Source organism: Odocoileus virginianus, chromosome 8 (genome assembly GCF_023699985.2).
Source record: "Odocoileus virginianus isolate 20LAN1187 ecotype Illinois chromosome 8, Ovbor_1.2, whole genome shotgun sequence".
Classification (NCBI taxonomy): Eukaryota; Metazoa; Chordata; class Mammalia; order Artiodactyla; family Cervidae; genus Odocoileus; species Odocoileus virginianus.
The window spans coordinates 20,015,830-20,029,312 of NC_069681.1; the positions used below are offsets into that span (position 1 = coordinate 20,015,830).

The following is a 13,483-nucleotide window of genomic DNA, read 5'->3' on the forward strand; positions in this document are numbered from 1 at the left end:
GCCATTGGGTATAAGGAGGGCTCAACAGCATCAGCAGAACCATACTGGCATCTTTTTCTATATAAATTCACTTGGTGAAGGATGTAGCCGAGCCCAAGAGGGGCTGGAATCCAGGCAAGCCCTCCCCTGCCCGTGGCCCGAGATCAGTGTTCCCATTACGTCCTGCAGCAGCACTACCCAAGGGTACCAGCAGGCAGCCAGCCAGCCTTCCATCTCAAGAACTGCAGCCCCCAGATCGCAGCCCCACTTGCCAACACAGAGGAAGGTTCAGAGACCTTTGTGCTCATGGCCAGCACGAAGCCTCCAGGGGCACCTGAATGGCGAGAGGCTGCCAAGTCAAAGGGAGAAGGACAGCCTCTTGCCTTGAAAACATTACTTCCAGATAAAGGATAACCCTCATGGGCAGAGGCAAAATACTCCATTCTAGACTGGGGCGAATTTTTTTTCCATTTGGCCACGGCCCACGCCTGCGGGAGTGGGGCACTGTCCGCCCCTCAGCTGTTGGGCAGTGGATGGAGAGGCAGCAGGCGTGGGGGCTGCCGGAGGAGCGGGCGTAAGGACAGAGGAGAGAACTCCCGGTGGGACTGGAGGCAGGACGCTCTTGGTGGAAGTGCAAGGGGCCCGTCACTGCCGGCCAACCTGCTCCCCTCCACGGGACCCTGGGTTTTCCACCGGGGCCAGCTCCTCAGGGAAGCAGCTGCACAGGTACACAGACCCCACATCCAGGCGCTGCTTATGTCAATGCTCTGCCTTCACCGTCCTCCAAGTCTTATGTTTTAATATTTAATCGGAAGATAATTACCTTACAATGTTGTGTTGGTTTCTGCCATATAACAACACGGCTCAGCCCTAAGTATACAACATCCTCTCCCTCTTGGGTCTCCTTCCCACGCCCATCCCACCCCCCTGGGTCATCACAGAGCACGGAGTTGAGCTCCCTGTGTTACACGGCAGCTTCCCAGGCTGTCTGTTCTACGCGTGGTAACATGTATGTTTGGGTTTCCCTGGTGGCTCAGACAGAAAAGAATCTGCCTGCAATGCAGGAGACCCGGGTTCAATCCCTGGGTTGGGAAGATCCCCTGGAGAGGCGAATGGCTACCCACGCCTGTATTTTTGCCTGGAGAATCCCACGGACAGAGGAGGCTGACCGGCTACAGTCCATGGGGTCGCAAAGAGTTGGACACGACCGAGCGACTAACACGTCTCCTTTCAATGTGTATGTTCCAATGCTACTCTCTCTATTCGTCCCACGCTTGCCTGTCTCCACTGTGTCCACAACCGTGTTCTCTGTATCCGCATCTCTATTCCTGCCCTGCAAATAGGTTCAGTGAAGTCAGAAAGAGAAAAACAGGTATAAGATAGAAAGTATAATAACACATGTACATGGAAGTCTTATGCTTTTTACACCAGGGTCCCCACACTCTGATTTTGCACTGGGGCCCTGCAGATTATGGAGCTGGTCCTGGTCCCAAGTGTATCAGAGCAGGAAGACCACAGAACTGTGAGCCAGCCTTGAACACTTTCGATAGGAAGCCACTCTCATCAAGGCCGAAACGTCACTTGTGGTCCCTCTTTATCTGAAGGCCACTGGGTCGGTTTACAGCTTGGCTCACCCTGAGTCACCCTGGACGTGCATCAGTGACACGGCCTCCTTCTTGGGGGAGGGACCCCGGCAGGGCCCCGTCTGTGTCACGTTGCCCAGGCAGGCCTTCACCGGGGGAGTGGGGGTCACCGCCCCCATCACCTGGGTCCAGCCCAGCCCTTGAGAAGCGCGGCTGCAGCTCTTCTGTGGGCTGAGGCCGCCTCCCAAGCAGAAGCCTGAACAGAGCCCTGCCAGCTCGGGAAGCAGGAGCCTGGCCAGGAGTCCCACCCCCGCACTGCCGTGCCCCACGGGCAGGAAGCCCCCCGCAGGAGGGGCCCGGAGCCGCTCACCTGGTTCCCGCTCTCCCGGATGATCTCAGCTCTGGCACCTTCCGCTCGGCTGTGATCGCGACAAACCAGGTGAACTGTGCCACCTGGTGGAATCCAACAAAAGCGGCCATGAGGGACAGCCCCAGCTACAGCCCTGGAGACCAGCTCTTCCAACGGCAGAATGAACACACGGGCTCACAGAAAGAGGACCCGACACGGAGACCGTTCTGGAAAGTCTGGACAGATGGTCCCCACAGTCAGAGCAGCAGGTGGAAAGAAGAGGGTGGTCCTGGAATCTGCGCTCCTGCCTACCTGGGCTGACAGTGCAACTGGGACTAAGTCCTGATTTTCTTTAAGGGTCTGAATACACCAAGGATGGGCTTTCCTGGTGGCTCAGGTAGCAAAGAACCCGCCTGCCAATACAGGAGACGCAGGTTCAGTCTCTAGGTGGGGAAGATCCCCTGGAGAAAGGAATGGCAACCCGCTCCAGTAGTCTTGCCTGGAGGATCCCACAGACAGAGGAGCCTAGCAGGCTACAGTCCATGGGGTCGCAAAGATTAGACGTGACAAAGCGCGCACACACACATACATCAAGGATAAGAAGGGTCAGTCTTGGTCACACCCTCATCCCTAGCATCTTATACAGAACCTGACACGCTGGTCTCAACCCAGCTGCACTTTAGACTCACCTGGGAAGTTTTTAAAGCTCCGGCTTAAGGATGTTTTAAAAGCTCCCCCAGGAGAGTCTAATGTTCAGCCCAAGTTGAGAAGCCCCTAATATGTAGCTGGAATTTAACAAATATTTACTAAATGGTTGAATCCATAAACGGCACTCAAAACTATTCCAGCAAAAGTCACACCATCATCAATCAAGGCTTATTTAAAGGGTAATGCCTTGGCTGCGGCAGTTAAGACATAAGCATTATGGACCCTGCTTTCTTCACCTAAAACACCCAGCTTTATTAAATAGGGTCTGTTGCACAGGAGGCTGCAGGCAAACCACATAACAGGCCCTCGGCTTGATCCTCCTCCCAGCTCTTCGGAGTACCTCCCAGTTGCTAAGATGCAGTTAATCTTCCCCCTGCCTTGGCAGATAATTAAATACAGCTCCAAATGGCACAATACTCCCCTGGAAAATGCCTAACTTTGGAGGGAAAAAAAAATCTCAAGCATCTTGAAAAGTGATAAATTCCAAAGTTATTTCCCCAACTTCTGCCGGAACATCCATTTTTCCAGGAGAAGGAGCTCTGAAGAGGCATGGCTGACTTTTCTAGCCACCGCAGTACCGTTGAGTGAGCTGGGACAGCTGAGCTGATGCAGACAATTCAGCATTTACCTGGAGGAAGACTTCAGCTGATTGAATAATACGGGCACCCAGAGAGCCTCCTTCTAGAACCAAGCTCTGGGAGGAGAGAGAGGAGGCAGTTTCCAGCTGCTTGAACTCCAGAGACTGAGACCAGGGCCAGTAGGAAGGAAGAAGGCAGCTCACTGCAGCCCCTTCCGTCATTCTGGGGGCTCTGTTCTCAACTAGGGCCCACGGCCAAGCTGTGATAGACTCCCAGTCTCTCTCCCACCCCCTTCCTCCCACCTCCATTCTCATTGACAAGACAGGAACTAGGGACCAGGTGTCCAAGTTTTGTGTTTTCTTTTAAGTTTCCACTGATGATTCAGATGCCTAGGGTTAACTGGAGCCCCTTACTGTTCTTAATCAGAAAACACTGCCATGTGGACGGGACCTCAGCTATCCTGTGAATGAATGAATTGTTGAGGACAGCTTCCTCCAGTCACCTACTCTGTCCACCTCTAGTCTGAAGCTTAATGCACAGCAAAGGTCTGTCTGGTCAGAGCTACGGTTTTTCCAGTAGTCATGTACAGATGTGAGAGTTGGACCATAAAGAAGGCCATAAAGAGTGCTGAAGAAGTGATGCCTTCAAACGGTGGTGTTGGAAGAGACTCTTAAGAGTTCCTTGGACTGCAAGGAGGTCAAACCTGTCCATCCTAAAGAAAATCAGTCCTGAATATTCACTGGAAGGACTGATGCTGAAGCTAAAGTTCCAATACTTTGGCTACCTGATGCGAAGAGCAGACTTATTGGAAAAGACCCTGATGCTGGGAAAGATTGAAGGCGGGAGGAGAAGGGGGCAACAGAGGATGAGAGGGTTGGATGGCATCATCGACTCCATTGACATGAGTTTGAACAAGCTCCAGGAGAGAGTGACAGACAGGGAAGCCTGGCGTCCTGCAGTCCACGGGGCCACAAAGGGTCAGACATGACTGAGCGACTGAACAAGAGAAAGCCGGCAGCTGTGCCAATCAGCACGGGGTCCCTATTCAGGGCTCCTGGCCGTGCCGGCTGGGGCCTTCCCGACCCCCATGTGACACAGGGCCCTCTCCCCGGTGTGGACCGGCTGCAGGCTGCCCTCGGGGCCCAGCACACACACGACTTAGCAGGCTGCTCACCTCGCTTGGCAATCTCCATGGCGGTCGCTTTTCCGATGCCGCTGTTCCCCCCGGTGACCATGAAGGCTCTTCCGGGAACTTGGACCTCCAAGTCATCAGGGACAAAGTCCTTGGATGCAGACTCATAGCCACTCCTGGAAGCACAGACCCACAGAAGGAATGGACATTAAGGAACAGAGAACACAACCTCCTGCAGTGAGAAAGCCCAGTGCTGGGCTGGGCGCAGCGCTCTCCCCACACGGCAGACAGCCCCTTCCGCCCTGGGCCCCTGATCTCCTCCCTGGTCTGTGAACAACACCATCTTCTCAGCGCCTACACCATTAGCTTCCTGAACTTCTGAAAATACCTGGAGATTCCAACAGTTTGGCAGCCAAACTATTTTTCTCTGACTGCCTCTAATAACAGGAGGTGCCCCTGCCCCTTAAAACATTCTTTGAAAGGTTTTCTTATTTTTATTTTTTTGGCCTTTTCCCCCACATTGGGGCGAATGGAGAGGAGCTCAGGAGACCAAGAGCATCATGCCCACTGCACCCCAGGACAGGTGTCCCTCCCCAGGTACAGAAGGACCAAAGCAAAGTGGGGAGACGTGCAATTTGGGAATGAGGAGGGGCAGGTGCAGTTATGCGAGGGCTGCACCCCTTAAAGGAAGCAAGGCTCCTTCAGGGCCACAGGGTGTGTGCTGAACACTCGAGGGGGCGCCGTTTAGGTCATAATGATGGCCCATTTGTATCTGTATCAGGACAACTTTCTGCCCGATTGAGAAGGAGGTGCTTTTTCCAATTGACCCAAAGGCATCATATTGGTCAGAAACAACTCTGGGGGACTTCCCTGATGGTCCAGTGGTTGAGCCCACACTCCCAATGCTGAGGGCACTTGTTCGATTCCTGGCCAGGGAACTAAGATCCTGCATGTTGCGGGGTACGGCCAAAATAAATAAGTAAGATGAAGAGATAAAGAAAGAAAGAACTCTGAATTCTTCAACTGCTTCTCTCTGCTCTTTGAGACTCCTCGTCTACCTTGACTGTCCTAGTAGTCAATATTCCTGGTTACAGAATTGGCTGGGGGAGTGGAGAAGGATTGGCAGGAGGAGACCCTAAGGTCAGAGCTCGCCCCACACTCCGGCAGGCTGAGGGTCTCAGCCTGTTTCTCTCGCCCAAAGAGCTGATTCTCTGCACCATAGGATGCAACTCTTCTCCCCCCAGGGTTCTGGGAGGCGCCTGGTGCCCTCTGCATGCCCTATTTATGTGCAGACTGCCAGCAGCTGGTCTCCTGCCCCACACCCTAGTATAGCACAGCTGCCAACTACAGGCCTGGATGCCAGTGAAGAGGGCCAAAGAATGTTTCTGAGCCCAGGTTTGGTCTGAAGTCATTGCCACAGGGGCGGTCACTGCCCCTGGTCTCACAGTCAAGAGACCAAGAAGAATGTTTCTGCTGCTGTTCTCACCATCTGGAACTCTTCCAGACATCCAGGGCAGCTTTTCATCGCCTCGGCTGTGAGCAGCCCACTCAGTGGGGCAAGCAAGGCTTCTGACTGTTCCAAGGCTTCCTGAAAGGCCGACTTGAAACTCAGTGTAATCTCAATCATAAAGGCTTTGGAGCCAACAACCTGGATTTAAATCTCAGCCCTGCCTCCTAACAGCTGTGCCTTCTCATATGTTGTTTTAACCCTTCTGAGCTCCAGTCTTTTCATCTGCACAAAGGGAAGTAGCTTCTAACAGAAGCTACTTCTTGAGCAGCCTAGGTGAGATAATTATGTAAAGCATCTATCATATGCTTTGGATAAATTAAGAACTCAATCCCAGGTGACCCAGTGGTAAAGAACCCGCCTGACAATGTAGGAGACACGAGTTCGATCCCTGGATCGGGAAGATCCCCCGGAGAAGGAAATGGCTACCCACTCCAGTATTCTTGCCTGGAGAATCCCATGGACAGAGGAGCCTGGTGGGCTACAGTCCATGGGGCTGCAAAAGAGTCAGACATGACTTAGTGACTAAACAACACCATAGTTGCTATTATTACTACTAGTATTAATATTAGTATCTTTCATGTTCAAAACCAAGCTCATTTGCTTGCTCCCCTCCCCTGCTCGCCCACCAATACTTCAAATCATTAGAGACTCTGAGAGTAACTTAAACTATAACCAAAGATGAAGCTGGAAGATTTGGTTTGCCTCACGGGTGGACATCCCAGAATCACTGTGAAAAGATTTTCTTGCAAAGGAAAAGAGGTTTCTTGGAAAGAACCCAGGATCAGGGGATCAGTGAGGGGCCCAGGCAGGAGAAGGCGCTGGTGGAGAGGGAGAGGGAGCTTTCAAGAAGAGCAGGCCACAGAAAACACACCCCAGCTAAATGCCCCACGGGGACCAGGCCCCAAGACCCCTCCTCCCCAGGCAGGAAGCTGACGCACAGCTAGAGGAGACTCTAGCCTCTGGGTTACCACGTTGATCCTATTAGGGAGTAAGGTTTGCTGAGGGTGGCTCCGGTGGATTAGTCTTCCTCAAATCCCAGGCTGTGAGCCAGCTGCCAGGTGGGTGGAGCCAGGCTGGCCTACAGGACATGTCATAACTCCCATTGTCCTTTGTCTTCAACACCAGGATTCCACCCTGATCCACCCGGATCCAATCCGCTATTAATAAGATTTAGCTTTTTTCTCATCCTCCTGCCCTCTCTTTTTATTTTTATAAAATCCTCATATCAGTCCTTATTTTTCAGATGCAGAGAGAGGTGAATGACTTACCCAAGACCATAGGATGGTAGGTGATAAAGCCCACAGCGGTTTCCATACTCTCTACACTGAGCCTAGGAGTGGTGCTCAGCGTCACCAGTGGGGCTCAGAAGAGTGGTCCCCAGAGGGGCAACATCAGCATCACCTGGGAATCTTTCTACAGAGTCAGAAATTCACAACAGCAGGGAAAACCACCTAAGCTTACACCCCTCCTACCCCACAAAAGAGTTTGGGGAGAGACTTTCAGAAGCCTGCTTTCCCGGGGGGCAGAAAGCTGACTCAAGCTCTTCATGCTGCATTCTGTATAACACAGAAAGATCCAGCAAATGGTGGTAAGCCTATGACTATGCTACTATAATGGGGTATGGACCCAATATATGTTAGGATCAGAAAAGCAACGGACCCTGAGTGGGTCACTCAACTATTAGGCGATCTCATAGTTGTTTTGCAAAAGAGCAGGGAAAAGAGATGAGATTCCATACATAGAAGCATTTATGCTATTGTGTCAGGAAAAAAAGGAGTCAAAGAACTACTACCTTATCGTGCAGAGGTCTGAGAGAAAACCCACCGGGGTACCTAGACAAAAGAGCTTAAACAAAAACAGATAAAACAAAAACCAACTGAGGATCCATCATAGTTTCTAGAAAGGGTTTATCAAGTTTATAGGTGCTACACAGATACAGACCCTGAGGCCCCTGAGAATGTAAGGATGATAAATACGGCCTTCATCAGGCAAAGCGCTCCAGAGATTAAAAAATTATAGAAATTAGATAGTGTATTTGAAATGAATCCTTCTCAGTTAGTAGATGTTGTTCTTAAAAGTATTCAACAGCAGGGAACAGAGACAGAAGGAGATGCAAAACGGAATACAGGTTTTCGGGAAGCAGCACTAAAAATAAGGGACCTAAAGGAGGGCTCCCAGCGGCTCAGTGGGAAAGACCCTGCCCACCAAGGTAGGAGATGCGGGTTCAGTCCCTACTTTCAGGTCGGAAAGATCCGCAAGAGAAGGAAATGGCAACTCACTCCATTTTTCTTGCCTGGAAAATTCCATGGACAGAGGAGCCTGGCAGGCTACCGTTCATGGGGTCGCAAAGAGTCAGACACGACTGAGTGACGGAGCACACATGAAACCTAAAGGTAGGCCACCACTGGGGAAGGAAGAACATGCTTACTGCCGGGAGGAAGGACACGGGAGAAGAGATTGCCCCAAACTAAACAATAATCAAAGGAGGACAAGAGCCCAGGTCACGCTGACAGTGGGGAACAAACTGACTGACTCTAACTGATATCACTCTCCTTTGTAAATTAAAGGCTCAAGTAACCTTTCCCCAGAACTGCTTGACATCAGGGTCCTACCAGGGCTTTTTTGATCTCGTGCCTTTGGGGATTATGGCTCCAACTTGGGGAGCTTCAGCTCCATTTGGGGGGGCTTTGGCTCCAATTTGGGGTGTTCTCCCAGTGAAGGGAAATAAGGTGCTTTGGACAAGGGTCACAAGTCTAGTGGGACTAGGAGGTCACATTTGAGGCAGTTTTGCCATTTGACTCTGAAGGTGACTTTCTGGCTGGCAAGGTTTTGGTTTGATTTGGTTACTTTGAGCACAAAGGCTTCTAGTACTAACTGCTTGAGCTAAAATGGGAAGCACTTCCTCTAAGGTTCCACTCCCACCTGAGAGCCCCTTGGGAAGTTTTAATGACTGGCTGAAATCTAGGGAAGATCCTCAAAAGTGTTTGTAAATAGATTACCGAAATGGGAAGCCATGGGTCTGACTAAACTAGACATAGCTGATATTTACAGCCTAGCAGGAAATTTGGAAGAGACCTTCTCCTCTAAGCTAACTTTCCAACATATGTAAATGGGTATGTCAGTCCTTCAGTATCATTGAGGTAGCCACCCAATTCTTTGAAGAAAAAAGAAAAAAACCTGTCCTTATTTTAGAATCTTTCCGGGACCAGAAGTATGGTTCCAAAAAAATAATCCAAAACCTACTAATCCTTTTACCACTCCCAAGACCTTCCCTGTTTATCTTAAAAGGAAGTTTGTAAGTATTAATACAACTTAGAAACTAAACAAGAACAACAAAGTATTATAAAGGGGAAATGAAGTTATCCTAAGAAAAAATTGCCTGTATCTTTGCAAATGTTCTACTGGGTCTTCTCAGGAGCCCTTATCTCCACCATCTTTTTAAAATGCAAATTTTGAAAAAGAGTTATTTGGACTTGCTTTCCATAAATATTAGTAAAAAGAGTTTAGCCATCTAGATAAGTGAACTTGATTTATTCCATCTGCCAGAAATCCAATTTTAATCTGACCTCTTTTGTAGACTGATGGATTTTACATTGCTGTACCCAACTCAGGGCTGAAATCTTGAAATGAGAACAGAATTTGGCTTTTCTCTGTTAGAAAGACAAGTTTTGTTAAGATGTCAAACTACCTTTGATAACAGATTTTAAGTTCTTTACCTTTTAAGTTATCTATTCTGCATTTGCCTTTGAAATCTTTTATTGTTACTTTAGCTAAGTGAATAACTATTGTTTCACAGTGACTTATAATCCTGTTGTGTTTTAAAACCCTTTTGATGTTGTTTTGACAAAATTTCCCAAATCAAATTATAATAAAGTTTCTTTGACCTCTAGCTAAACTTTGGGATGCTTCAAAGGGTCTTTGAAACATCCCAAGGAAACATTAAACGCATTAGGTTCACTTGGTATGTTAAATTACAATGGGAAGTGTTATCAAATGAGTAATAAATCTTCTCAGGTTATATTTTATAGTAAATGATATTTTAGAGAGTATATGAAATTTTGATGTGTCCTGGTATAAAGTATTATGGTCATAATTCTAGTTATTATCTGAAAGTGTGGCATGTCACAGCAGTAACCTAGGTGCTTTAAATGTGGCTTCTTAAGTCTTTTTGTTATTATAGATAGTTATGATTTCACTTTGATGCCATTGCAAAAACACCTCCCCTTCAAGAAGATTTATAAAAAGGACTTTTGGATAAATGCAAGTAATTCTAATGGCTTCACAAAGCTGTTAACAAAAAGGATTCATTACAGGGGAACTGAGGGAACTGGTAGATATGGTTATGGTTTTTGAGGTTTCTATATAAAGAAAATTACTGGTTTAAATCTGTTTCCCAGGGGTAAGGAAAATCTGCCCTTTAAACTAATTAATCATTGTTCTAATTTGGTCTTTGTTTCCCAATTGTTTGTGCCCTGTGCCTCCTTGATCACTGTCATTGTCAATGTCACTAACTGCATTACTTATATCCTGTCTAATTTATAAGATGGTTGTCTCTTACAATACCCAGGGTGTAACCAGGCCTTGAACAAAACTTATATAGCTAAAAACATAACATAAAAATCATTATAATAGTGTAATTCTAAATATGGGAAGAAGCAATGGGAGGGAAAATGTCTCCTGGATCATAATCAGGCACAAGATCCAGAGAATCTTTCCTTATTGATGGGGGTCGAATCCAAAATTTAGCAACTAGAGTGGCATATCAAAGAATTTTTTCCTGATCTGGGATGAGCCTTCCAGTGCCATGGGACCAGATTTGATCATGAACTGTCTCCCAAATACTGGTCAAATTCCTGACCAAGAGGGGAGGAGCTGAGAAATGGAATATTTCCTGCCATATCAGTCATCTGCAATTGGAGTCTTCCAACATGAGCCAGTGAGCCCTGAGGAAACTCAGGAAGGAGATACCTGCCATCTAGCAGTCATCAGCCTTGCAGCCATCCTTATGGTGAGCCTTGAGAAAACTCAGCCTGTGAGAACACAGGATTAACTGCCCCAGATACCTAAGGGTACATATCAAGGAAATAATTTTAAAGAGCCCTGACTCTTGCATCTTCCCATACATAGAAAAGCCCTAAATTCTTAAACTTAAGATGCTGCCTCTGGGTTTGAAGTTCAGTATTCTACAGATATAAAGTGGACATTTTCCAAAGAGGAACGAAGAAAGACAAATCTCAACATCTGGGACACTGGCAACTGGCACGGATGGCCGCAAACACTTCACAAAAGATCCATCTGATAAAGCAGTTAGAAAGTCGTACCCTCTTTTTTTCCAAGATTGCTGAAGGGATATTGATAGTGGGAAATATTGCAGGAAAGAGCCAATTCTGACTCCATGATGGATCTGTTTCTTTGACTTTAACCTTTGTTTTACAATGCTTTAGTTATTATAATCCTACATAATGACCTGCCTCAGGGAATCCTGCCCCTCTGCCAGAAGAGATGGGAACACATCTCTTCCCTGAGGTTGGCCATTCCAGGAGATACTTACAAGATAATGGTCACTACTTCCTCAACTCCAACCCCTCTCTATCCTGTAGAAGAACCTCACCCAGATGCGCAGCAAGGTGGTTATTTTGAGACTTGAGTCTGCCATCTTCTAGATCTGTTGACTTTCACAATAAAAGTTGTATTCCTTGCCTCAACATTTTCTCTGGTTAACTGGCCTGTGTATAGCGAGGAGACTGAGCTTGGACTCAGTAACATTTCCCACATTTTCTGCAGCACTGCCCCTGAGGAGGGTCTGCACTTTTTCAAAAATGCTTCTGCAAGCCGAGAAGGAACAGCAGCTGTCTCCCCTTGGAATGATGCCTGGAGTCCTGGGATGATGAAAACTTGCCCAGGTAGCCCTTGCTGCTGCTGCTGCTGCTGCTAAGTCGCTTCAGTCGTGTCCGATGCTGTGCGAATGCATAGACGGCAGCCCACCAGGCTCCGCCGTCCTGGGATTCTCCAGGCAAGAACACTGGAGTGGGCTGCCATTTCCTTCTCCAATGCATGAAAGTGAAAAGTGAAAGTGAATTCACTCAGTCAAGTGTTCGACTCTTCGCGACCCCATGGACAGCAGCCTACCAGGCTCCTCCATCCATGGGATTTTCCAGGCAAGAGTACTGGAGTGGGCTGCCATTGCCTTCTCCCAGGTAGCCTTAGGAACTGATAAAAATACTGATAAAACTCTTAAGGAAGGGAAGAGAGGGAGTCTCTTAGAGAAGAGGGTTGCATAAGAGAAGAGCCTGCAGATTTTTTTTTTTAAAATAAAATATCAATCTAGGCCCCAGTGCACATCAATTGTATCAAAATGTCCAGTGGGAGGGCCTGAAAGCTGGTATCCTCAACAATTTTCTGCCGGTGATTCCTGGTTTCAAACAGGCATGAGAACCACTGGGAGAGACTAATTCTAACATTAAAAACCACCTCTCCACCTCCCAGAAGTGGCCACCCCTCAAAGACCACAGTGAGGGGGCGGGTCGACTGGGGCACAGCCAGGGTGATCACGGGGCGATGGGAGGGGGTGGGGGGCAGGGACCATCAAGCAATGTTCAACAAGCTCACACTGGACGCGTGGTCTACACCCGCCCTGAAACTCGTGCCCGGAATATTCCAGCTGGAGGGAGCGGTCACAGTCCACAGCCGCATTTTATTAGTAAGGACAAAAACACACCCAGCAAAGTACTAAGCGGAGTCTCAACCAGCAATTTAGAACTAACCCCTTCTTAGGCCGAAAACAGCCCCAATGAGACAAGAGCCAGAGCACGCCCAAGCGGGGAGTCCGGGCAATGCCCGGGAGGCTCGCAGACCCCTGGGCAGCCTGACGTCAGTGGGTGGGGCCCCGCGAGTACAAGCCCCGCCCCCGGGCGCCAGCCCCGCCCCTCGGGCGCGCGCCGGGCCCAAAGAGCGCCCCCGGGTTGGGTCGCTGCTGCGGCTGGTGGGCTGCCAGCAGGCGAGCGCCTCCGTCGCTTGGTGGGTCCGAGTGATCGCAGGGGAGTCGCGGGCGCGTCCCCGCTCATCCTGCCCGCCTACGCCGAAGCGGGCCGCGTGACGGCCGGCCGGCCTGCCCGCCCCCGGGCCGCGGGCCCCGGCGCGGTACCCCGCGCACCCTTACTTGGTGTATTCGCGCAGCCCCTTGGCGAACCACGCGGCGCTGCGGTAGAGGAGCATGGTGGGCCGGGCGCCGCACGCAGAGTCCCGCGGCCCCGCGCTCCCGGGCCCCCGCCCCGCCCTTCCGGGCCCGCCAGAGGTTACATCATCGCAGTTATGTAAACGCCACGGCCTCCGGGGCTGGTCCCCGCTGGGAATGCGGCGGGGTCTCGGTACGATGCGGAACGGCCCCCCCCCCCCCCCTCTCCCCAACGCCCCGGTCCTGCCTGCCGTGCCGCGGCTCTGGAGAGCGCCCCACTCCGGCCCCCAGCCTCAGAGGGCAGGGGGAAGGGAGGGCAGACCCTGCAGGGGTGGAAGCCGGAGTCAGTACCTGTTGGGGGTTACCTGCCAGCTGGGTATCACTGGGACGCAGAGCTGGCACCGCAACGCACCTCCTCGAATCTGATGACCCAAAAAATCGTGTGGACTCAAAACGAGGAGGCTTACTGA

At 49.9% G+C, this 13,483-nt stretch overlaps 1 protein-coding gene across 4 annotated transcripts in view; it reads right to left on the minus strand.

The window, feature by feature from the left end:
• DHRS12 (dehydrogenase/reductase 12) overlaps positions 1-13,133 on the minus strand; it is a 38,703-nt gene extending 25,570 nt beyond the window's left edge. For 3 of the 4 annotated variants that reach the window (XM_020899614.2, XM_070471285.1, XM_070471286.1), the window contains exons 1-3: positions 12,999-13,132; positions 4,372-4,505; positions 1,933-2,015 (exon numbers count right to left, since the gene is read on the minus strand). In XM_020899614.2, coding sequence (XP_020755273.2) covers positions 1,933-2,015; positions 4,372-4,505; positions 12,999-13,054 — 273 coding nt within the window. In that variant the 5' untranslated portion in view covers positions 13,055-13,132. Of the gene's footprint in view, positions 1-1,932; positions 2,016-4,371; positions 4,506-12,998 lie in introns of all 4 variants that reach the window. The other variant, XM_070471284.1, reaches the window with a different exon arrangement.
• Between the last annotated feature and the right edge of the window lie 350 nt (positions 13,134-13,483).